Genomic DNA, 27,989 nt, shown 5'->3' with positions numbered 1-27,989 from the left:
TTTTTCCATGGAAGAAAGAATTTTACTAGGCAAAGACTTCTGTAAAACCATTCAACACAGTGACACGTCTGCCATACTCTGTAGTAAATTTTACTCTCATGAGAACAACGGGAGGGTGAGAAAGTGTACTGACGATACAATCATCAGTGAGAGTTCTCTTTCACCTTGCCACCATCTCCTTCTGAGACAAACCTTTTGCGTCCCCTGCAAGGAGAAACAAACATTTACTGTAGTTCACTAAAATATACATGTATTCTAATAAGGTTTTCAAGTAAAACTGAAATCTCTAGAATTCACCTAAAACACAAAACATTGTATATGTACTTTGAGCCAATATAATGGTAATGTTATACAACCACGTGTTCCCACAAAAACTGAATACTACCTATCGTGAACAAAGCAATTGCTTTAAGATTTATTAAGATTAAGGCACAGAAAAAAATCAGAGCTGGCAACCCGAATAGGTGATTTTTCGTACAATTGCGAGATCTCATGAGATGCATGAAAGATGTGCGTCGAACGTCTACCCCAAAAATCAAACGATTTTAATTTGAATTTGAACTAGAATTTTCTTTATTTCGTAGCTCACATCGACCGGCCAATCTTCGACAGAGGGATATTGCTTCCGAATGCCCTCACTTAATCAAAATTTCCTATCATCAAATGTGGACAGCACATTATTAAGCATGGAAATGTCCCCCAAAATAATTTTGCGTTTGTCGAATCCCATGCAATGTTTGGCGCCACTACGGCGCTACGACCTTTGTTTGTTCTGTTTTTACGTTCGATTTCACGCATAACGCATGATTCTCGCAGTGGCCCTGTTAAGTGTTTTCTAAGTATAAGCATATAAAATAATTTCACTATTCTGGTTCTCTGTGCATTTGAATCAAAGAAAACAATCTTTTGCAATTGCATCTTATGGAAACAAAGAGAATTTCATACAATAGGTCACATAATCAACACAGAATTGAACAGTCACATTGTATTTTGGATAATAAGCATCATCCATACTAGAAAGATTAGGGATCTTACAGAATTCTATATTTCATCTCTTGTGGTACAAAGATTCCCAAAAACTTACCTGGATGGAACTCTATTTCTCATCTTCTCGGACATTAAACCTTCAACGACACAGAGGTCAGCTAAACGTTCTAATAAAGCATAGGCAGAAGGCACGTCTAAAGATATATCTGGCATGGAATTAAATACTCGTTCAAAACCCTTAACGATAGGAAAATGAAACTAATAAATTAGATTGCTTTGACTCATATGATGTGTATAACGAACAATGGTTGGGTGAAAACAACCACAACAACGTATTGAAAAAAAAATCACAGGCGTTTTATATACATGTTTTTCGTTGCACCTTTGATCACAACCCTGTTACAGTAAGGCACGTCTACCTCATTAATTCAGACATGAACACCAGGTCCCATTTAGTCCTTAAAACACTGATTTTGTCAGCGGCGTTTATGTTTTATTTTATCAGAAAAAAAATGTGTTTAAGCATATGTAATGCTTAAAAACAAAAACAATACTACATATTTTATATTCAAATTTAGTCATGGCTATCAACACAAATGTCAATTACGTGATCGGGCCTGCAATGTAGTAACATTAAAGTCTGGCTCTAGTGTAAAGAATTAATCATCCTTACTCTGAATGGAATGAAATAATCCAATTTAACAGCTGTATAATTTGTGAATGCAGATGAAAGCTCCCAATATTTTTTAGTCTGACATAAACAAATCTGGTATATTACCCTGCAATCACTTTCAATTTTTTCAAAGTAATAATTATATACATTAACATGTGAAATATTAATTGTAATTTTTGGCTGTACAAAATGTTGGCATTAGATTGGGTAAATTGGTTATGAGATTTTCAAAACTGAAAGAATCAAAAAATAATTATACTGTATATAATAGATATTTGTTTTTAATTGCCAGGTAATATACGTTTGGATCATTCATTTAAAAGCTGATAATCAGAATGGCAATGACACTACATTTTGATGAAAAAAAATAAAAACACACAGACATACCCTAACAAGCTGATCCCATGTGATTACAGTACTATCATAAAAACTCTTCAAGAGCTTTGCCATCATCTGGGCAGATCTCTCCCCCATGTCTTCAATTACCATGACTATAGCCTGAAAAAATATTACATGAACGCACTTAAATTACATTTTATTTTTGTGTTGGGCGACAGTTCCTAAAAATTGAATTCACAGTTATCTCTCCCGACTTTGTTCGTGTCTTTAGTAAAAGTGCTACCCACAGAAACCATGTGCCACACGTTTATATAATTAAACAAGAAGACTTCTGGTCTGATACAGACATGTCAGATGAGATAGAATTAAAGAAATTCATTTTGCTATCGCTTTGTCAAGGAGGCCCTGTCAAACACAAGCACCTGCGACCTCAATCAAGGTCCCCCTAATGTTATATTTGTTAGCAAATGAATCGCAGACAGTGGCTTTCGATTGCGTTTGCGGTACACTCACTAAGGGTATTATAAAGGTCAACATTTTGTTCAATACTTAGTAGGATTTGAAATCAGAACCTACATGTACTGATGATCATGGACCCAGTACCACAACCACCATACTACTGGTCATCAGAATTAGATTTCCAGACAGTGCAATTAAAAAATATCTTCCTATATATTAGTGGTATATTTAGCTAAGTGAAAAATTTATGCCACAGCTCCTTCTACAAGAAGCTGTACAATAAACGTGAATTACACAACACCACTTGACATATACTGTGCATAGGGCAAGTGTGCCAGCCATTTGAGCTGTTGTAGGAAACAAAGGATATACATAACAGGAAGCTTAGTTTATAAAGACCAGCTGTACCGTGTAAGGGCATCTATGCGAAAGTTGACCTCATGTCAATACAGGTCATCTAGGTTTCATATTCTATGTATACAGAGCTATAGACTGTAAAGAACTGTATGGCAGACATTTAGCAATATTATGTAACCCCCTACTATGAGTGATGGAGCATGGAGGGATTGATGTGTGGCGCGTAACTCATCCAGAAGTAATATTCTCATTACTAAGTAAATTGTGGGAAAGAAATCGTTTTTGACAGATTTTATTAGCAAAAGGTTTTCATGACTATTGACAACATCACAAAGGTAGATGCTTGTCTGCATGCATGATCAGCCAGCTGACGGTGATCATTGACACCAGGTCATAAAACTAGGGACATGTGTGTACTCTTGTGTTGTTTAGAAAGAGTAGTAAAGCTGCGTGTTGCAATACGCCACAATTCAGAGCGAGTTCAAAGTCACAACCAGTAACTGACACTTTAATAGTTAAGTCATTTAAAGCATGGATCCACAACCCTCTGTATTGCACTAGCATCTCATCAGGGAATTTAATTTAAATGTCCCACCCATCGTGTGTTATAAAGCAAACAAATGTTATCAGATGTGTTAATCATATGTGCTAAGACCTAATGTACATGAATTGTCTGCATTGAAACTGTTATATAACAGTACTATAACAGTTTTATTCAAATAAATCTGTGATTGACGACCATTTTGAAAACTTGCTTAGCTTTTTAAAATTTGCGTGGCTTTTTAAAACATGCCTTTGTCTATTATTCTATAAACATTCATGATTGCATACAACAGAAAAATAAAGTCTGTCCTTTTACACACCAGAAACTGCAGTTATGATGCATGTTTTTTGAAATGATGAGAGCAAATAGGAAATTAGAAATTGTGAAATTTAAACATGAACAAATTTTCCATGATGCCTAGACACAATGGTTAATAACGATATTCAGAACAAAATTATAATTTTGCTTTCAATATTTGATACAAATATTTTCTTAATTTTCAAACAATATTTATGAAAGCACAACATTATTAAAAGGGAAGTAGTCATCTTGAAATGAGCATTTATTTTGCATAAACAGACAATATATTATTCACACGTTATACGTATTATGGGACCAATATCTAACACGATGCAGCATGACGACGATGACCATTTAAAGAGAAACATTTGTTACATGTTCAAATATCATGCAAACAGATACATGATGCATATAAGCCATATATTGAACAACACAACTACGCAACATTACTTTAAATATCTGTGGGGTATAATAAAACTTACCTCATAGACCACTTCATGGTGGAAATGTGGTACTTCTAGTTCTTGTAGGCAGCGTACAGCCTCTTCTGTGTCACCAGAGGAGAGATACTCTTTCAAAAGAAGAACCATCTATACAAATGGTGAAAAGAAATCAAAATTTGAAAAAAAAATTATGAGCTTCAAAAATTACTAATAAATTTCATTGTGTGTGTGTGAGGTGTTCTACATTGTACCTAGAAAAATACTCAAAAGTCAATGGCAGATTTACGTAAGAAAAAGTTGTAGTTGAATTATTTGTTTCTGTAGGATTCAAAAAAAAGAAAATCACAGCAGCCACTATAAAGAACCAGGATGAAAATGACCACGATTTTCACCCAGCTCTCGAATTTCTGAAAATGAAAACTCATCTAATAAAATTAAAGCAATTTTAGAGTATCTATTTCCACAATTACCTTCTTTATTAATGACTTGACTGGTTTTATTCCACCGCTGACACCCCAGACATTATCAAGTCTTACCATACCATGTTTCATACTCAGAAGTACACTTGCCCTATCTAAAGCAGTTCTGCAAAGAGCATGTTTTTTCAACTGCTCAGCACTCATTTCACTACTATCTTCGTCAGATCTGTAATGTAACCGGTGAAATGATTAATCAGTGTCTGTTAAATGTAACTTTAACCGAACAGTTTTATATAAATGGCATTTCAAAAAAATACCATGATACATGTATGGCTATCCTTGGCAATTAACAAACAAACATATCTGAATGTGGACATCTTAAACAGCAACTTGACAAAGTTTGCTAATTTCAGAGAATCACTGATGAAGGAAAACAAAACATGGTTATTTTTTTTTTTAGATCAACTTTGCCGAACACAAGCCACAATGTTAGATCCATTGTTCTCTAATTTGTTTTGAATAGCCAGCTTACAGTAGAACAGCTGAAAAATGTATGTAGTCATGCACTGCACTTGCTGGATATTCTGGTCTGTGAAGCCTTTTAAGTGATAATGTAATTTCATTACATTCTTTGTTTTTTATTACATAAACTGTTTAATTTTCAATTTGTACAATTCGATGATTGGCATTCACAAGGACAAAATTTTCCCCAAAGTTGTTGAACCTCAGTGTATTCAGGAACCGTGAATGGAAAATCAGGAAAATTGTTTAATGAAATTAGAGACATGTACGATAAACATGTGACCATAAAGGTTGGTGGTAATGTACTGCTAGAGGACGCTGTGTATTAATCCTTAAAGAACTACACAAGAATCTACCCTTACTTGGGCTTCTCTGACTCAGCACTGCCTCTGTGGCTTTGGACAAATTTCGGTGGAAGGCAGTCGTCGGCAACAGCACGTGCTATAAACTGACCAACAACCTACAATAGGATAGAGATAGTATAAAGCAATATTAGACAACAATACTTACACATGCCGAACAGAAAGCCTTAAGGAAATCAAATCCATAGCATACCCTGAGCAGTACTAAAGCGTTATGCATCACACTAAATTACTAAAACATCTTTCTCCCCTGGTGTTCCAGACTAGAGTGTTATGGCAGCTTATTGACCTTTTGTTCAGTGAGGGAATTTATCGAAAAGGTGATTTTACATTGCAAGAAGCTACAGGAATTAGTTAACAGCTTCTTTTCCTGCAATTTAATTTAGCTTATACAATGCATGTACCGTATTACCCCGGGCACGCATCCAGGGGCCTGAACATACAAAATCGGGAAAAAATGGGGGTGGGCACTTACCCGAGGACCACCCCAAAAAAGATTCTAAAAAGTTGTTTTTGTGATCGTATGATAAGGTCAAATAAAGGAATGCTTTCATACACTTTGTACACGTACTTATTTCTTGATTTATGCGAGGTTTCAATAAACGTGAGCACTTGGTCAAGAACTATGGGAACGCTGAGACACGGGGTTGAATTTCAAGAATAAAACTTGTTTTATGTCAGCGAATGAAGTTGTATTACTCACTGAAATTGGCTACAAAGTATGGTAAGTATTGTAATCAATGCACGGTTACTTTTTTAGTAATCGTGATCAGTGCATGCAAGTCGAAACGGCCGGGAAAAACTACCGCTTGTAATCCAAGATGGCGATGACCTCATTAGCATAATTTTGTTCACGCACGTATTGATACATCGCATCGTAATTACTGAAGAATAGCAGACAGGGTTATGAAACAAATAAACCTTTTATTACTGATGTGAAATGTTTACAAACTATTGTGAATACATAAACATATCCAAATGGCGATACATAAAAAACAGACTGAAAATAAACTCTGGTCGACCTCATTAACATGATTTATTCATACACCCATACACGTGACAAAATTACAAAAATAATGATGATGCAACAAGTTCCCATCGTAGGCACGCCTCATTATGGTTATCGTAATGAACTTGAGGTCGGCAAAATGTTTTTTCTTCAACGACAGAAAAATAATCCACATGACCGTAATGCCATAGCTGTGATGAAGGATGGAAAGAAAGTAGCAAGTTTACGACGTGATGTCTCAAAAGTGCTAGCTCCCGTTATGGATTCACAGTCAGCGAAATACTACGTTTTAAAACCAAGGCTAAGTGCTTCAAACCACTCACCAAGGTATGGATCGTTGCAATATTGCATTCATCGTGAATGAAGAGAAAGCAGAACGTGTGCGCCACATGCTGCGTGGTTCATCTTACGTCGTTAAGTTCCAATGAGTTTTTACGTAAAAACACAAACAAAGTGGCCCTTTTCAGGGTCACCACACACTCCAAAAAAAGAACTACCGTAACAAACGCACTATTTAAATAAATCAAACGCATTCGTTTTTGACAAATAAAACTTTATTGTTGACCCCGTTCATGGCTAAAAATCACACTGGGCGTTTAACCGAGGATGTCCCCAACATGTAACCTTTGTGAAAACAGGGCGTGGGCGCTTGCCCAGGGAGGGGCGCGTGCCTGGGGTAATACGGTACATGTACATGTGCTTATTTGACAGCTGAATAATTCAATAGATTGTGGCAGCGAAAATACAGTGTCTGTAAATCAAAAACTCTAATCCATGGATGATTTACAATACTGTAACACCTTTCGCAACTTGCTTCACAAACAACGTTACAGGACTGAACAGTAAAACTGATCTAAAGCTATATAATCCTGCTTGCTTTCCATATCCCTTCCTTATACCTTTGTGTCTCAAGTCACCTATACAGACACATAGAAGTTTTTTGTATTTTTTTTTGAAGACCAGTCGTCGAGCCGACTCAATTTTTGGTAGATTCTGTTTTGACTCTAGATTCCTACAAAATTAGTCCTGTTAAAGAGCACACTGCTTTCATACGTGCAAAGCATGAGAAACACAAAGTATGAAATAAATCACATCCTTATAATTTATCCTTATTTGCATGCATAATAATGTGATAAGCTATTGCTCTACCAATTATGTCACTTTCATGGATGTCAGCAATCTGAAAGTTATGGTGAAAATCAATCCACTGCTACACTATGGCAACAGCAACAACATACATACTTCAATAGATATAAGGCATTCACGGAGTTCTGAGTAAAAAAATACATCTACCTATTTAAGCATAATTTTTCCCACAAACATTTTGGTGTGATATTTTGAACATTCTCACACATCTGTTAAATTTCTTTTTTATTTTAGACCAAATCAACAATTTCTGACTACAAATTTTGAGAAAATATAGAAACACATCCGGTATATCATTTATTCTAAACAATAATTAGTCTCTGACACAAGTTGATTTTTATTTTCAATTCGATTATCAAAGCTAAATAAAAGTCAGCCTAGAATGCAGTGAAGGATCAAAGTGAGGAGAATGGCATGGTAAGGAGGTAAAGTACAACACATATCTACCCCACAGAAATAATGAACATTGTAATATAAATTTATTAAATCTTTTACCTGTGGTGCATCAGGTGTATCTAGTGATAGATCTTCTAATTCATTGAGAACATCATTAAAAGCAGTTGCAACTTCGTCTTCATTCACAAGTTTCTTGCCATACAAGTCGGATATCAAGACTGAAGTCATTTCCCTCTGAGCAGCTTTTCGCTCTAAAGCTATCGTCACAGCAAGTTTAGGCACTCCATGCCTAATATGTTTAATGTTCAGTTCATTCAAACATTCCTGTCAGTGGAGATGAGAAAATAGCAAAGATTACACAACAGCGATTTACAGGGCAACTTAAAGCCATGTGGATTTACATAAATCAGCATTCTGAGCTGCTGGGAGCAATGATACTGCAGTCACAGATATCACATGTAAATCACTGCTTAATCCCCCAGGTTATGATAATCAATGCATTTACAAAAGCCTTGTCAGTCTCTGCAAAATAACAGGTGACATTTTTTTTTATATATTGTATTTTTTTAGTATGTATGTATGTATGTATGTACTGTAGTTGTCTGAGTATAACCCCCTCCGGGGAAACGGCAAATTGGATAAAAGTTAAAACTTTGAGTTAATTTATTCATAAACAAATCGACGTGTGTACGATACTAGAGTGTCTTCATCGACTAGCATCTGACAAATTAACTTGGAGATTGGCCATTACGCCCGGGGTCACTAATTACTATTGGGTGAGTTTACTAAGTGGAACAGAATTCGACCATGCCCTTCACATGAATATTGGTCTGTACGTTTTGGGGTAAAAAAAGTATATTATAAACGAAAATTCAAATAAAAACTAACACAACTACATTGTGTAGCAGCAAATGATCATGGTTGCGCAATCTGGTCATGCTGCATTTCACAATTTGGAAGAGGGGAAAATTGACTTGATGTAAAATGCTATAAATTTGGAAAGGAGGCTTATACTCGAGCAGGGGTTTATACTCTGACAACTACAGTATTACTATGCACATATGTAATGTCAGTTAAGTCTGATCAAAATAGACACATTTCAATAAATGGAATTTCAACTTATGTACGCATGATATTGGAGATGCACTTCTGCAATTTTTTTGTCTTAATGTTAGGAAAAACCATTACATGTACAGCATTTATACAAGAATTTGCACAACTATAAAATAACCACAAAGATATGAGATACAGAGAAAAAGAATGGATGTATTTGACAGTGCATACAGATGACCATAGGAGTTGCACAAGTAATCTTTCTGAAAGCCAAATTCTTTTTCCAAACTTTGTATGATTGCTAAATCAACCATCTTACATTGTGCTATAGAGACATGGCAATCTATTTTAAACAGTTTGGACCCAGAGAAGTGTAATAATATAATGCTCAACTTACAGCAACCTCATCAGTGTCACCATGTTCAAAGTATTCCTGGAGAATTGGTTCAACAACCTTTTCAAACTCATCTTCATGAATAGCAGGTACGACAGAAGTAAAATAATTTTCCTAATGGTTGAAAACAAAGCTATTATTAGTTACAGTTGAATTAATCGCTTAAATTTTGGCAGAGGCAAACGGTCGCTAGTTACAATAATCAGGAAAGACAACATTGTGTAGCAGAGAACATCAAATCACAGCAAGTTTCAGTGTGATCCTACAAAGTACTAGTAATTGACTTTCACACAGATGCTAGGGAGTCAGTGAATTTCACAGGGTCGTAAGGAAGTTAAAGCTGGGATTTCTAGGGAGTCTGAGAATTTTAGCATAATCAGCCCCTTTATATCATCTTACCCTAGTATCAGAGTCATAATTTGGATCCTTTTCATCATTGCACATTCCATCTTCAAGGAGCTCAGATCCTGGTGTTCCCCAGGTACCTTTACCACCAGCTCCGCCTGATAATGAAACAAAGAACATAGTAAGTTTATATTTATTAGAATAAAATGGGGTGAAAAATGTAAACGCAGTGATGAAGCAGACTTGATCCACAAAATTTCATCTTCAAGAATGAGTTACATACATGTATGAACCTTGTAGATATGTCCACAACCAAGAAACGTTCATCAAACTTCCCAAAGTTGGCAATAAATTTAATAACCATTATAAATTATTGTTTTATCAATATTTGACAAGAGATGACATAGGAATAACCGATAAATATGAATTAGAGTTTGTAAATTATAACCCATTCTTTTTGAACAATTGAGAACCAAAAATTCACCATTTTTCATATGTGTAGATGCTGCAATAGAAACCACTTCCATTCTGTTGCATTGTACCATTTTAATTAATAGAAGCAACAGGTTCTAATCGGATTTTCAGTAATACCAATTGCAGCAATTTACAGCTCTTTTTTCACATTACAATAATTGAATACATGCATCAAGACAGATTATAAGTGTTACACATAATATTGTATGTTGGGTTGCACACCAGATTATACACGTACAATCAATGGTTAGTACTTTTGCTGATGCAACTTTGAGGGGACCAAGTGTGTTGGTCTTGTCAACAACACCAGAATCATGCAAGAGTTGAATTGCCATAGTGACGGACAGACTTTATGCAGCTCTGTTTAATAGGTAAAAAAAACCTTGAAATTTTTCGCAACAGAATTTTATTACAGATGCATGTTATAATCATATTCTCATCAAGCGATATCTTTCAGGATACACTACATATTGAAGGGGGATATATTACTATTGGAAGTAGTAACACTAACATAATCCTATTAAGACTCTGAAGCCAAAGTCAAAAGCACTGGGTATGATATTCATTAGTAAGTCAATGAGTTGCTCATGTGAACAAAGACATCCTTGAAGGCTCTCCTTTTCCAATACAATGGGTTCTCTGTAAGGGTTCATCGACCTTGCCTAGACTCAGCCTTGGAGTGCATTTCTTGTTTTAAATACTGTGGTTGAATTGGTAGTTATTGTAGGGACTCTTGAATTTTGTAGGGAATTTTGTGTAGTTTGATTCAAAATCAAATCTTTTATTGTTGCCTCTGGTCTGACTTCTACCACGACATCACTGCAGTAAAAGTTCATATATATATGTACTGTATTGTACATAATATACTATGAGGTTATTACAAGGATACCGAAAAGTATGCACAAAGACAATACAGCGGGAGTATCGAACGACGTGCAACCACATACTGTCCAAGTGCATACTTGGTGATATCCTCGTAATAACCATATTAATATACATCTTTTCCTCCCAAAGATACATCATGGGAATGCTGAAATCCAAAATGTTTATAACAGTATCATGAACTTCAACCCTGGTGGCAGCCATGTTTGTTTTTCTTATTAGTGGACGCTTATGCACGTAATGATTCTATATTAGGAATTCACATTTCCTAATATGGTAGGATAAAAATACCCCATGAAATATTGCAAAATTACGACACGCTGTAACTTATGGCGTTATGGTGACAGATGTATAATGTTTATTATACATATACTTGTACATTGTACTACTGTAAGCAATGGAGTTTCAGAATACAACAACTTCTGGTATCTGTATCCAATAACTATGCAAACTAGGACGCTGAGTGCAATAATTACGGGGAGTTATTGGATTTGGTTTGACCTCTTGCCCCGATTAGCTGATCAATGTATACAAAATAAAAACACCCTTAGTATGAGGCTACCTTCCATCCAAAAACATATTTTTGCAATCAAAATAAAATGTGGATGATTTAAACTTAAAAATAAAATTTTCTGACTGACTCGTGTAACCTTGCATGAAAGAGGAAATTTTAGCAGTGGTTATCAATGTGTTCAGCAGTATTCCCAAAAGCTGATCTTCAAAATCGATTGATTTACCAGGTCGCTACTACATTAAATACCACTCTCTGAAGATGTTCAGTAAAGTGAGTGTACAACTACTAGTACATGCCAGGCAGCATAAGAGAATGGTTATGATTTTATTCAGGGTCCCACAAAGTATGCAACAAACGCTCAGTATTTGCAGAATTTGAATATCTGGTGGTAAACTCTGCTTAATGTCTACTCATCTGGGGAAAATGCTGCATAATAAGTTTATTAACATAATATTGGATGCTTCGGCATTGTTCTTACCACAAGGTGTCTTGAACAATACCCTTCGCCATTTAATGCATACCGACATAAATTCCGGCATTAACCCCCAGTAGTAAAATAACCTTATATTATAAATTTATATATTTTAATTACCTAGCACTTAAGACTACACAAGACTTTTATACATCTAAAACAGCCCTACTCAGAGGTTGATTCCAATGCATCTCCTTTCTGAGAATGATTGTATGCGAGAGACATTGGAGGAAATAAATCATTTATAGCACCACTAATCACACCAATACTCCACTATAAGGGACGACGTCAAAAGATCGATGTTGGATCAAAAACTTAATTCCTTTAGTTTTTTTCCAAACCCCTCTACCCCCCACTGAAACTTAATTGATAAATATTGGTCATGGCGTCAGACTACATTCACCATTAAATACAAATTGATAATCGGACAGTACTGTAAAATCTTTATTAGAAGCTGCGGCTTCTATTAAAATGGTAGAATGCAACACAGGGGATGCGGCTTCTATTAGAGCACCTACACATATGAGAAATGATGAATTTTTGATTCTCAATTATTCAAAAATAATGGGTGCGACTTCTATTAGGGATGCGGCTTCTAATACAGATTTTACGGTAGTATTGCATAGCAGTTGGCTGTCGGGTGAGTGTAAAAAGATTTTACAAATGCACCTTATTTGACGCACAGATTTACACTCGAACCAAACCATTTTTCTGTTTTTTCCCTTTTCGGTTATTTCTGTCCATGATTGGATAGAAAAAAAAATGAACTACAAATACTCCAAGATTTTTTTGACTTCATTAAAAAACAAAATCGTTTTTGTCAGATGGAAACTTTTTGAGGTCAAAACCCCCCACCCCCAAACTAAAGGAAATAAGTTTTTTATCCGACATCGATCTTTTGACGTCGTCCCTAAATGAAGTCAGCAACTGATCACTACCCTAGATTCAAACATTAGTATAATGATAAACTGGATAAATTGTGAATTACATAAACCAGGAAAATCAATGTTTGGAAGGACAAATTTACCGGTATATCCAGAAATTTTAAAAGATTTTGAAAAAGCTGCTACAGGGAAACTAATCGTAACTTGGGCCAAAACAAGATGGCTGTTAAAATGTTTCATAAGGGTATTCCAAAGTGTTGCACAACACTCAACATCCAAATCGCACAGTTTTGCTAAAGCCGACCATTCATAATCGGGCCACGAACCCATGCATGATCGTGTTGGGAAAAGCTGTATTTCACTGCAGTTAGATTGAGTCATTTGATTGGGCACACTAAGGAGCTGGCGCTACCAATCAGAATTGCTGTATCATAAATGTGAAGGTCAGGAGCTCATCACAGATTAAAACAATGGCGGTGTGTATAGGCTTTGCGATGATTCGCCCTGAGTCAAGATCAGGTGGTCTATATTCGTTGACATGTTTCCAAAATTCAAACGTTAAAAATTATTTGTGGGCAAGTGAATAAAGATAGAATCTTTAAATATTTGTGTAAACAGTATTTTCCATGTTTATTTTAACTGTTTTCCACTCTTGAAATAGTACCAGGATAAAATATTCCCATTTTGCCTTCTACATCCAGATCATATTCAATATAATTATTGTAAGCTAACATTTTGTTGCCATTTTCACTGACATCAATTAATTCTCCCATCCAATTCATAGGAGAATTTACGCACTTAGCAATGTTTGGCTGGCGAGTTTAATTTTTTTTTTCAAACGACTTGTGTCTGATTTTGCCGGCAAGTACATTTCTTTTGTTTGCTTTAATGGGCGACTTCAACCGAGCCGATTTGATCTTAGATGCTCAGGTTAGAAGCTCAGTGTCGGCACTACAACTTCGTTTTGAGCTTCTGCTGTAAACAATTTCCCAAGCTCAAGTTGAAGCTAAGAGTGGAGCTAAGAGTGGAGCTCAGGTTGACTCTTAGCAAGGTCAGGTTGAAACTCAAGATTGCCATTACATACCCCCATTTATCTAAATAATTTAACATTACACAATTCCACACCTAAATGAAACGTTCTACAAAGACCCTCAGCGGCTTTAATTGAATTTTAAGTGCTCAGCAATAATTTCACATAGCCTGGGGAGTCTGACAGAATGCACATAGAGAGCAGTGACTACAGTTAATTACCGGTAAGATATCAATTTTGAAAGTTTCATGAGAAAACATTTTAAAAATAATTTTCAACCCTTTTGGAGGTCAAAATGTTGCTATAATTGTTGGGGTAATTTCTTTTACCTGAATATTTATATCATATTTTGTGAATGATGAAAAAGATGAACTTTCACATTTAAATGCTTAAAAGCTCCTCTTTCAGTCAAATGGCGTTTTTGTAGATTTCATAATTAGAGTTCTATAAAGACAACTTAACCTTTTCAGACATAACTTATCTGTACGTCATGTTTTTCACCCCCTATGTACATACAATGAAAATGTAGCACACGTGTATACATTACAGGGTTCATTCAAATGCCATAGCAAAGTGATTACAATGGCCGTGCCTAGTACATTCATTTTGTATATGTTCCTCATTAGAATTACAAGTATACTCAATAGAGTTTGTGTATTTTGTATTTAGCTTGCCTGTCACTATGCATTGGTAGTGTAACAAGTCACCTAAAATTGGTTGTATTGTTCACATTCTTGAAGGGTGGGCATGTATTGCATGTAGTTATGATGGTAGATTTTATAGGATCACATGAAATGAGATGTCTGCTCCAGTATTATTAATATTTATACAGCCAAAGTTTTAGACCTACTAATCAAGAACTGTGAAAAATCTCTGCATGAACCTGATGTTGACCTCATTGCAAAAACAGAAACTGGATCTGTTCCTCTCTCAGACATTTAAATTAGCCATACATGAAATACTATATGGACACTTGAAACTAAAGAATTAAAGTATGATAGACAGATTGTTTTATATTTTTTGTTTGGACTTGGCTCACAATAACAACGCTGACCCCCCCCCCTTCTTTGCCTCCTGCACAAGCCATCAAAGTTAAGATCTGGCATGAACTCTTTTGGCATATCTTACTATTAATTGTTTTGGCATTAAGGTAGCGAGAAGGGAAATTTTCACTTTTTTCTTGATTTTTCAAAAATTTATAAAACGGTTACTTTAGACCTTGATACATCACCCCAGGTTTACAAAAGATCGAAATTGCGAAATAACGTTGCTCAAATTAGTGTTTTAAAACACTAGCAGAAAAGACTACAACTGCCGTTTCGTGGATATTTGCATAGTGTTTATCTTTGGAAGGAATTAAATGATAAAATCTTATCTGTATACTCTGTTGTTGACGATTCTGATATAACGGGTGATAAGCTTCCAGTTGCAAACAATGCGTGTTTATCTAACGTCCATTGTCAGCATTATTGTCAGTCGAGACTTCGTCGGAGAAACATGGTCATACAGTACTCATTTCGCCCAACCTTCCGCTTTTACATCGACCGCTTATCGCTTAATTTCCGACCACGCGGTCTTGTCCGACCGGAAACCGACCGCATTTTAATCGCGTTTTTTTTTTTTTTTTTTTTTTTTCGCTCGCTCACTTATTGAAAACATTGACCGCTCGCCCAAACACTGAAAACTGGCACATGGGTGGTCGAAATGGTGGTTTTGATAGTGAAGTGTGAACATACAACTAGTATTAACTATTATTACATTCTGAACGACACTTCAAATCTAATAGCTGTATTACACTTGTATCGTGAAAGCAACTGAACTGTTACGTGTTTTGGGTGCTTGTTCTAGATGTAATATTTTTATTTTTATTTTAATGAGACAGTTACGTGAAAAAAGCCTAGGTAACTCCTTTTGACAGAGCAGAGAAACGAGGAAATGTTAGTGATTAATTCCAAAAATAACGATATCGAATCCACATCGGTCCACGTCTGGTAAAATTTGACATTCAATTTTTAAAATTAAGTCACGATCATTGAATGAGCTCGGTCTATACTGTATACGTACCGCAAAAGTGTTCCCACAAAAAATATTTTCGACTAAAAACGGCCACATGCCCTGAAAAAAATCGAACAGAGCTTGACATGTATGAATAATTTATTGGGCTTAAAAGAAAAACGTGTCAAATTTAGTTATAGCCATAACTATTTGGTGGCCAGTCGATGAACAATTCAATGTCCTTCAGGGCTGAAAATCATCGACGCTACTCTGGTTTACTTTATTTCACAACTTGTAGAGAAAACTGATTCGCGTGAGCTCTAATGTATTTTAGCCTAGTATTTTCTTTTTGAACTAAGGTCAAATTCCATCAGTTTGTCAAAATATATGTTTTTCAGCGAATAATTTTGAAGCCTGTCACAGCACAAAAAACTATGTGAATCGACGCCGGTGATTGGATTGTACGACAACCCTTCAATTAGAGTCAAATATGCTTTGTTACAACACCATTGATTGGCTGAGAGTCACCTGATCGGAGCACGAACTGGGTCACAGAACCATATTTGTCCGTATTATCAACAGGACTTTGCAAAATAACCACACCCACATTTTCAATCTTTTTTAGCGCGGAAGTTGCCAACAAATGTAAAAAAAATCGTGAATTTCATGGATTCGAATAAAATAAAGCAAGCGATTGATAAGGATGATTATTAATATTTTCCCCGATGCTCTTCGAATTTTTATTTTTTTTATTTCAAGGTAAGAAATGGCTAGTTGAAGTTGCATCGTCTTCAATGCGGTTGTTTCACCGCGAACAACTCTAGCTCTGTTTTGGGCATGGTTTAGTTTTGCGATGTAAAATAAAATATATATTAAAATAATAATACTTGATTAATTATTTGGGGTTTCAGCCCACAAATTACGGACATGATCTCCATGAATTACGGTCAATGTTTGTCTTCTTTCGGCTGATTGTCACGGTGTTGATCGACGCCCTTCCTAAACTCAGTATGGAGAAACCAATGGGGATCGACATTCCAAACAAACAATCGAAATTATCAACGAAAGACGAGATTTTTCTAGATATTTACAAACATACTGTCATGACAAACATATGTAAAATTAACAAATACACAAAGAGGTTTTATTTTATTTTAGGTTTTATTTTAGGCTTAGAAATATTTTCTTTCACTTAGCCCATGCATGTAACTGCCATTTAGCTTTACGGTCCTTCAGCATCGGGGGAAAACAACAATAATTATACAAAACACATTGCGAAGACTCAACAATCAGGAAAGAAACCCCAGACAACCATGTCGTACTTGTGTTGAAATTCATTTTGTATTTCACGTCAGAATATTGTTTAAAATAAAATATTCAGCCCACGCCAAAATCGAGGTCAAAGGGTCAGGTTGCGTGCATATAATTATATATAGTTAAAACAAAAAGTATTTGAACTTTTGTCAGCTGTTCAACATCTATAAAAACCAGAAAGACAATTATAAGACAATGTGAACCTCGGAAATTATTCTGTTAGTCCGAATTTTAAATGCGCGCGAGCGAGCAGGTGGGCGGTGATATTTCGGGGTTTGCGCGGTCGAAAAAAAAGCGGAAATTGTCCGGTTGAATTCAACAAGCGGTCGCAAAAGCGAGAGAAAAAGGTGATTGGAAAGCGGAAGCGGGCGGGAGGTTGTGCGAAAGGAGTACTGTAACTTTGCACAACTTTCTTTTAAATCGTTTTATTTTCCAAGTCAATATTCTATTTTACTAATACATTTTTTTTATAACGCAATGGCGAAGAAAAGAAAGAAAGCGTTGACAGACGAGGCAAAGAAAAATCTGCCACTCAGTGTCGCACTCTGACACAGCAATTTTTTTTCAAACATCGGCCATTTTGTTTCACCATGAAAACCGTTTTATTAGATGTTTATCTGAGACACTTAAAGGATTAGCTTGTTTGTAAACTGTCAGCGTGTACAGTGGGACAGTAATGTTTGTCAGAGGATTATCCCTCGTTGTTCGTTTGCATAACAATGGAAAACCCGAAAGTTCCTGGAGTACGGACTCAAATGCCAGCAGTTTTCTTCATTTTTCATGCTCGAGCTTGAAATTATTCATTATCTGACACTCTTTATGAGTTCTATGATATCAGTGGTTAATATGTTTGGCCATTTTTAGTGTATATTTATAATAATGCAGCAAATCTACAGTGTTTTATTAACCAAAACTGTTTTTCGCGTTTTTCTCGAGTTGAAGTTTTGATCGAGAACGACTCATTGGGACCGCCGCCAAATCAAGTGCGTTCGGACTAGGACATTCAAACTCGCAGTTATCGTTCAAAAGATAATGATGGTGCGAAATATGTCTGGGTTTTTAAAGAAAATGCTTTGTCACAGAATAATAGTCTGTTAAAGGTGCCAAGTATGAAATAATTTGGGGACAAAAAAACAAACCTGCATAGAAATCGGAATAATAGGTCTTTTGATTATCGGAGACGCATTTCAATGGACTTGATTACGGACAATGCATAACTTAAATTTCACCAGGAAATTCCGCAGTGTGCTCTCGCAATCGCGTACTTAGTCATTTTTACAAGGTTCGCCATTTTTGATGTCACGTGATAATTATGTAAACAATGTCTGTCCAGTTTGTGCGAACTTGCACCTCTATACTTAGTCTTTTGATATATATAACCTAAATTACTGTTCTGAACGAGACAACAGACAGAGAATGTTTTATTTAAAAACGTCACAAAACCTTCTCGCTACCTTAAACAAGCAATACTATAAACTTTACAAGTGTTGAACACAATGATTATAAAATGCCAAGATCACAAGATACAAACTTAATAATAAACCAGGGGTTGATTTCAGTTGAGACAGAATTAGGTACCGTAACAGAAATGGGCTGTTCCTATGGAGTTAATTTTCATATACTTGCCACAAGTCAGGTTGTAAAAATTTCTTTTGAAACTTCCACATGTAATTTAAAAATATTTGTCTCAATTTTTGTACATTTTGAGAGAAACAGGCACTTTTATTCTACAACCCGTCCAATTGAGAGGAAACTTTTCCATTAAATCTCAATCCTATATTCAACTAAACTCGCCAAATTTTCCTTTTCCATTATTCTATTGACATCAATCAGGGGTTTTTCAAGAAACAAAATGAGGGAGCACACCTTTGTTACCATTAGTAACACTCTATATTTGTTATAACTGATCATAATCTACTGTCTGTTCCAGGTTTGGTAAGAGGGCGCAAGCCTGGGCTATGAGGAAGCTGCGTCCCATGTTTTCCTGTCGGGAAGAACCCAGTCAATGTCCTGGTGTGTAAACACAAGTGATGAACTGAGAAAAGAAATCAAAACAGTCTTTCAAGTCAATTAATGATTGAAATAGAGGATATTTAAACTGCTATGAGGGTCATACAGGCCAGTACACTGAATAGCAGCAAGTTGTTGCTGTAAAGGCAGACACGTACTTACTACAAACTGTTATGATTGACAGTTTTATATAGCAATTGACACCTGCCACAGTTGGGCATGCAAGGGAATGAATTTTAATAATTGCTCACAAGGTAGAAACGGAATAACTCTTATGCAAAGGAGCAGATTGAATGAAAGAACAAAAATCCATATAAAACGAAAGAAACAAATTTTCTACACTCTGAGTAACATAACGCTTATAAACTATTATTGAGCATGTTTTCTTATTGACATGTACATGCAAGTCTACCCCATAATTGGAGCTGAGCCTTTCATACACGTATGACTGAATACCTATAAAATACTCTGGAATTAATTTTTGATGAAAAGGCTTGTTGTGGTGTTTTGTATGGAGTTTATTTTCACTGATTTTCGAGTTGAATGTAAAAAAGGAATTCAGGAATTTATTGTCATTTTATTTTACATGATCTCACCTCTATTATGCACATGCACTTCTAATGGAGAGAATACACTTAATATTTAGTCAAATCACCCCAGTAAACATGTGCGTTATGATTAACTAATAGAACTCAACTCATCCAGTGCCCAATTACTGAATACAGTATGAAAAGTGGGAGTGTGAAGTCATCTACAGTCATAATTATCACATGCATAATACTACATGTACATGTAGTTTGATGATTATTTGATCATAGTACCACATGTTACACAACCAGTTAGTACCAGCTAGTATTCATCACTGTAATGTACTGCAAAAACAACTATTTTCACCAACATGTAATTTTAGGAATCTGAATTTTGCTACTAGTATTTATAATTTCCAGGCCAGTTTCAAGATGGTCGCCCAATATAATAAAATAATCGCATTCATTTTATTATTAAGTATACGCCAGCTGACTGATCATATTAACTGAGTTTAAAATTTATAGATTTTACAGCGAGATGAGTTTTTTTGTCATTTTGCAGATTAATTCAACAGATTTTACTTATATCAGCGAAATTAAAACCCAGTGAATAACGGATGAATTTCCACTACTAGTAAGCTGGGAAACAACTGTGATGTAAATAAACAGTTGCTCAGTTGACCCAGATGATTTTAATAGTTCACCAAGTGCTGTCACAATCCAATCAGATTCCACATTAAAAGATAATTTATCTGTTTATTTGTCACCAATATCTTTTGAAGATCCAAAGTACATGTATACCTTGAGGCTGCTGCATGAAACATTCAATCAAAAATAAGTCTAGATAAGCGAGTTTCAGGTAACACGAAAAACAAAAATATTACAAATAGGTACATTTGTAGCATTCCAGGAATAATATTTTATTTATTTTGTAATTCTTCAAGATGCTGCTGTTTATACTGATAAAATGTTGATTGTTCGTAACACTCCCTTAGCCACTTTTGCACTGATAAATGTGTTTTCATCTCAAAAAATCACCTTGAATCAGGCACAATAAAGCAGGCTTAGCGGGAACCGGTAAGTACATATGTACAGATCAACATTCTGGTTTGAATAATTGAGGTCTAGTATCTAGAAACAGGAACCCAACACCCACCAGAGGCCACTTTGTAATTTAGCCATAACAAAGATACAGGCATTGGCATATATAATCTAGGCACGGCCAGGTTACTAGAAATATAATTTTGTTTATTCATCATCACATGTTACCCAATGATAATATAGCTGTATGCACAGCTATGAAAGCTAACATCAAAATTACCACACAACTCATATCACCAATGAATTAATATAAGTACAGTGTTCTCCCCAGGCCTTTCAAGGACTGCGGGCCCGCGTCGCTTAGACAAACAGCCGCGTCGCTTTTGTTTCACCCGCGATCCTTGAAATCCTGCCCGCGATGCTTATTCACGTTGTATTGTTTACAAGTGTCAGCCTCGTCTAGCACATCTTTAAAACAATAACATGTATTGATCGAAAGGTAATCCCGCCTTTGTACATAGTTAGCCTTACAAAAACAGTGATAAAAACGGAAGTCTACAAGAAGTTACCAAGTCTATCAAGGGTGCGGAGCTGGCAAACCCAAAATACTAGGGTAGTAATAATTTGCCAATTGCGTTGGGATGGTCTATCCCGAGTTGCTGCACTGCGATTAATTGCGTTTTTACTACTTCATCGCCAGTGACACTAATTACCAAGAATTAAAAAAACAAGTGAAATTAAGTCGCATCGGAAAAAAAAGCTGTAAATAAATCGAAGTAAAAATTATTCAACTGCAGACGAGACGGACGAGGAAAAAACGAACCCTGACCTCTAGAAATACCTCATTCATAGTGCGTCATTACCGAGAAACGCCACCCTAAGGCGACGTAACGCATGTAGTACTGATTATGATTTATATTCATAGCACAGAACGACTACATGCAGATAATACATAGATTTTCAGCAAATGCATCGTAATCTACATGTACATAGACATGTTGTAAAATCCACTTAAGTACCTCTGTCTCGTTTCAATTTTACAGACATGCAGAGACACTTGTATACATAATTTTTTATGAACAATTTCATTTCTAAATACAATCCCCAATAAGTAATTCATTCAAAGGTTTGAAAACTACTATTATACACTGTACATGTATTTATGTGCAAAGAAAGCAATGCAGTGTTTTTAGCCAAGAGCATTTCACCAAATTGAAAAAGGGAGAACAGAGTACATGTACAATCATGGATGTTAGTTTTGTATGCTAATGCTTATAGGCCTTTGCACTGTGTCTTCATTTGTTTACATTTCTGACAACCAGCATGTGAATGTTTAATAACGAAAGTCGCTCACTGATCAGCACTAGCCTGTGATCTGCTGTGCCAATGTTGCTCCTAAGTTGTTTTAATTAACATTGACGCATAAAATGAACAGCAGCAGCTAACACTAAACCATCAGTTCTTGCCAAGCAGTCACTGCCACACATATACAGAATGTAAACAAATGGGACAGCCAATACAACATGCATGATATTTTATTTTTTGATTTGTTAATATTCCACCAGTTACAGATTAGCAACTATTATCTTGAACTTCAATATAGTTTTCACTTCATTTTCTGACTACAACTCAGATGGTCAATAAGATGTAGACATCACTTACCATAGAGTGCAGTCAGTGCGACAGTTGTCAAGTTGTATGATATATATTGAAATCAAATAAATGCCAATCATCTTCACTATGGAGACTACTATTAGTACCAATAATTATTTACAAATGGACGTCAATAAAAGATCGGCCAAATTTTGCACATCAAATGATACAAGGAATAATTGTGTGAACGGTGAGCTACATTTTCTCTTGTACATGTAACAGTTTAATTAAGGACCGAATGTTTGAAATTCAGGGTACTGTGGAATACTCTATTTTCGCTTCGAGTTAATTTTCGCTGAAGGAATGATTCAGTGAAAATAAAATCCAGCAAATATACCTTCTTTCCTATATTTTACATACAACTCGTCAAAAATAATAAAAAATAAATTCCATAGAAAAACACCCAAAAAAATCTATTCAGCGAAAATTAATTCTAGCTAAAATAATGTATTTTACAGAAATCTTTTCACATACATGCATTTAGAACTTTGTTTACCCTTTTATTTTCATATTAGTGAAGAATTTATTATATCAAACCAAGTTTTAAAGAACTTGCTTACATTCAAACATAAATATTGAATGGTAGCTCACTCTTCTACATGTCCAATTTAATTCAATGTATGGGCCCTTATCTGTTTTATGGCATTTTGTCAACATTCACAGGAATGGTTATTTATCTAATATCATATAGAGAACAAAATATTGCTGGCTTTAGTGGCTTAGCATTTCTGGTCACCTAGATTTTGATTATCTTTCATCCAACCCCACAAATAAAGTCCTTACCAAAACATTCATGACAAAACAGTGTGCTTTCCCTTGAACCAAACAACAATGGCAGGAAATAACAACAATGCAAGCTATGAAATACTATACATTGGAAAGTGCTAACAAAATGTAAACACATTCCCATATTACCCACATACTGCAACAACATACCAGTTCACAAGTGTTTACTTGCAAAAAAAAACTATCTGCTCATGTGCCTACGTATATCATATGTCAAATGTCAGTAACACAGAAGACATTGATGATGCAACACCAGACACCATTTATAGCATTTTATTAATAGCATACAATGTAATTACGTACACTTGTAGATTGTGCTGTCAGTAAACACGCACGAATTTGTGGGAGGTGGAGTTGTATTGACACTTTAGTCAGCCATGGAACTTTCAGTTAAACTATTGTCACTTTGATGTAACTGTCCAGTTACCGCAAGAAAGTCATGGCAAAATACACCTTCTTTGCTGCATTTTCAGCACCAATCAACTTTCACATGCCCAGTGTTTTTGAAGAACCAACCAATCAAACGAATTATACATGTACTATAAAAAGTACATGAACAGTTTGAGTGAACAATTTCTTGACATAGAAACAGGAACTTCACAGATATCAAAACTTAAATCTGTAGTTAAAGGGCAATGACTGCGATGGCAACATGCATTCAAAATTTTGCATTACTAAACACATTTAACCCACACATGAATACAATACAATGCAATGGAATATGTAGTACAGCCAAAGATTGCAAATACCACTAATTTAATTATTGAACACGAAATTAAGTGTTGATTGGTTATTTTTTTCACGTCTATCCAAATCATTTCTACCAAATGCAGGCTTTGTTAAACATGTACATCACTTGGCAGGTGAGAATGCAGTATAAGCTGGCAAATGAATCATTGAAAAAAGTATGATACTGACATCACTTTTCAGATGACAATGTTAGCAAAGATCTCACAATATTTACAAAGTACTTGAACTTAGATATTTTGAAGGCAGAAAATTTCTAAAAATGCCCTCGACATTTCACATGCACCATCATACTATAATATACATGCAATTGGTAGAAAATGGTTATGGTACAGTTTGATGAATAAAATGTTTATAACACAAAAAGACATTCATACAATTATTATGAATTTAGGTGTGTAATTTTTAATTATTTGTATTTTGAAAAATAAAACAGCAATAATTTGAGGAAAATTCAGACAAAAGTTCAAAACCATGATATTGAAGAATACAAAGAAAATTAAACAACAAATATTAGCATGTAAAACTGATCATTGGTTTTGTATTTACTCAAACCAACAACAAAGATGCTAGGAATAAAATGATGCAAAAGATCACAAAATTTGTCTGAATGTAAGCGAGTTTGCAGCTATGCACTGAAGTAACATTAATGAAAAATTGATAACAATCGACTGATTGAAAACCAGATAGCAGCTGCAAATGAAGACAGATAACTCGTCTCCCATCACTGGAAGCAGAGTCCACAATGGAAACAACAAATAAGGCAAACATCAAACAGACAGAGAAACAACACAGGATTAACAACCATAATTCTACTAAAACATATACCTAATCACAGTCCCTCTAGAGGGATAGAGGGACTGTGACCTAATACACAATTAGTAATATTTTTGGCTGTGTCAAAAGTTTAAATGGAACATATGTACACGTATACATGTATAGACAAATTTTCTGGAACAAAACTGGATGAATCTCTCGATAAAAGCTTTTTGAAGTGATTGTCAATAAATTGGACCCTGTAAGTGAATATAGACTTTTCATGTTTTGATAGACATGCTACACAATAGGTAGGCTTTCATTTAGGCAACACATTGCGCCATTAAGTGTATTGTGTATGACACAACTGACCTGCTTTAAAAATCTGGGCCATGCTACGACAGATGATTATACTAAGGGGGAGGACCAAGTTTATAACACTTTTATGAAACAAGACAAAACCCAGATGATCAATTTAAAAGCCAAACTTTTTGTGTGTGTAAAGAGTATTATTATACATCTGTCACCGTAACGCCATAAGTTACAGCGTGCCGTAATTCTGCAGTATTTTACGGGCTTATTTACGGGCTTATACGAATTCCAAATATGGAATGATTACGCGCGTAAGCGTCCTCTAATAATAAAAACAAACATGGCTACCACCAGGGTATGGCCGGTCTCCATACAAAGAAGTTCGCTGATTCTGCTCTAAACTTTTTTGGATATCGGCATTCCCATGATGTATCCTTGGAAGGAAAAGATGTATAATAATAAGGTTATTACAAAGATACCTCAAAATATGCACTCAGACAGTACGCTGTCGCATCGACCTCTGCTGCGCGTTGGTCGATACTTCCGCTGTACTGTCTTTGTGCATACTTTGAGGTATCTTCGTAATAACCTTATAGTACATAGGGAAACCTGGGAATGATATTATTGTAAACCAGATACATGTAGATTAGGTATTTTGAAACAATTAGCCTCTACAGTTAGCTGCACTATTCAGATGACAATGTAAGCAAAGATCTCACAATATTTACACAGTGCTTAAAACTTATTCTGAGGGCACACAATTTCAATGCCAAAATTTCTAAAAATGCCCTTTACTGAGTGAAATTGTAAAGAGAGGACTGAAGGCGAATCAATTGGCTTCATGGCCAACATGAATTTCGAGCTATGTAATTTATATAATAAACCCATCATGGTATATAATGAATGAAAATTGAGAGTAGTAGACATGTAGTAGAATATTTAGTGATGACGGCTAAACAACAATGCTTTAAAATCAAAGAAACCGAATAAAACTGCAACAACCTTATGGATGTCATTAAGATAAAATAGAAGTTGGCAATGGTCCAATTGGGTTTGTGAACCAATTACAAGTGACAATCTTTTGATACTGGTATAATTTACTATTCTTAACGCCCATGTCATTTTCCAGATTAAATCTTCACTTCAGGTTTCAATAAAAACAGAGAACACACCAAGTACACTCACAATACAAACTAATATAGAGATTTTTGTAGCTTTTAAACAAGGCATAAGTGAATAACTATTGGCAGGAATTAATCAGTGTTGGGTGCAATCTAGATGCGTTTTTTCTTGGAAATTTTAAATACTAAAAATCTATTTGCTTCATATTTAATATCGGTGTGATGAACTACTGAAATTATTATATGAAATATTTTGTTTACCACGAAGCGATATTCATTTTACGCTGATTGCCGGCCTTGTGGAGCATACAAAACTCTTTGAAAACACTCTACTACAAAACAACAACAACACAAGACTTACAAGATTAGGTATGCATGACGTCAGTGGTAGGAACACATTTGTGACTTCATCACTTTGTAATTGATTAGTTTCTATTGCAAGGGGAATCCCAACGCCACTGGTATGCTAAATACTGTAAAATCATTTATTTTCACTGGCATATAATTTCACTATTTTGAGCATGTTAATACATTTGCTATCAAAACAATAAGTTCTATTGTTATTTTACATGTTCACATGGAATTAATTTAGCAACCTTTACTTATTAGCGAAATTAAGACCCAGCAAATAATCATTGCATTTACAGTACTGGTATATATATTTGGTGGTGTTGTACAGGTACTTTTCGTATCCAGAAATATTCATGAAATAATGTAAACATACAAAAAGAATTAGAGGTGATTCTGTTGTAAATTAATAAATAATAAAATTCACTTGGAGTGAAGAATGTAATAATTTTTAAAATATCGCATGTCACATTATCGATATACTGTCATGCATTGAATCACACACAAACAAACAAAATAAAAATTTCCAGGGTTGTCGTCTAGTCAGACGTGCAGTTATGAGCATCAGATGGTCCATAGATTAAGTCAAAATAAACACAAATAATAATATTACTGTATGTAAATATTCAGGTCACTATTCAAACATCGTTTTTAAGAGCGTGTTTACAGAATTATAGAAAATAGTGATAGAAAAGGTTGAGGAAAATTCATTTCATGATTCAAATCGACAAGCTGTGTAAAAATCACAATATTTTGTCGAACGGGCGCTTTAGTTCCCCCCGAAAAGCACGGCAGATGGGAAATTTAAATTCTATACGAGACAGTCAGCATCCTGTTCATATGCAGATGAGAAAAAACAAAACGTGGTCCATGCCTCCATGTATACAAATGCCTACCTTTTTTCGGTTGTCCCCTTCCTTTGCCCATGCGAGATTTTCGCATGTTTTTTGTGTTTCTTTGAACTTGCACCGTACCGTTAATTTGCTGCATCTCGGTACTTGGACTACGCTTGATCCTTCTCTTAGCTTTTCGCTTTATACGGCTGTCTGACGTGCTGGACCCCATCTCCACATTACCAACAATACTGTTGTTATTCTCGAGTCCCTCGCCATGTTTCTGACCCTCGGCTGATGCAGACGGTGCAATGGCGGTTTCAATCTCGCTAGCCATTGCTGTTTTACACTCAATTATCAGAGAAAATAGGTGAAACTGGAGCAAGAGAGAAACAATAAACTGGAGAAAACGAAAGTCCTGTTGGTTTTGCGAAGAACTGTAATTTAGGGACTACGCTCAGCACCAAATGGAGTTGCCACTAAAAATTATAGATTCCCTCTTCGACCACTGGTTTGCTTGCTTCTTGTTATGATTTTCTGCT

General features: G+C 35.4%; 1 protein-coding gene across 1 annotated transcript; it reads right to left on the bottom strand.

The window, feature by feature from the left end:
• Nucleotides 1-27,989, bottom strand: LOC100370909 (programmed cell death protein 4-like). Its single transcript, XM_006817821.2, has 10 exons — nt 27,511-27,989; nt 9,803-9,906; nt 9,407-9,517; nt 8,056-8,280; nt 5,406-5,503; nt 4,573-4,747; nt 4,142-4,249; nt 2,048-2,158; nt 1,085-1,224; nt 1-204 (listed from the first exon to the last, which is right to left on the bottom strand). Exons 1-10 carry the CDS (start codon nt 27,782-27,784, stop codon nt 144-146), a joined length of 1,407 nt encoding a protein of 468 aa, XP_006817884.1. The 5' UTR covers nt 27,785-27,989; the 3' UTR covers nt 1-143.

Source organism: Saccoglossus kowalevskii, chromosome 10 (genome assembly GCF_978046115.1).
Source record: "Saccoglossus kowalevskii chromosome 10, keSacKowa6.1, whole genome shotgun sequence".
In the NCBI taxonomy this organism is placed as follows: Eukaryota; Metazoa; Hemichordata; class Enteropneusta; family Harrimaniidae; genus Saccoglossus; species Saccoglossus kowalevskii.
The sequence above is the reverse complement of the archived record's forward strand: the minus strand, read 5'-3'. Positions and strand labels throughout refer to the sequence as shown.

Coding starts and splice junctions, on each gene's coding strand:
- LOC100370909 (XM_006817821.2), bottom strand. CDS start 27,784: ATGGCTAGCGAGATTGAAACCGCCATTGCACCGTCTGCATCAGCCGAG. Junction 9,518..9,802: donor ATTATGACTCTGATACTAGG/GTAAGATGATAT, acceptor TTCAACCATTAG/GAAAATTATTTTACTTCTGT. Junction 4,748..5,405: donor GCTGAGTCAGAGAAGCCCAA/GTAAGGGTAGAT, acceptor GTTACATTACAG/ATCTGACGAAGATAGTAGTG.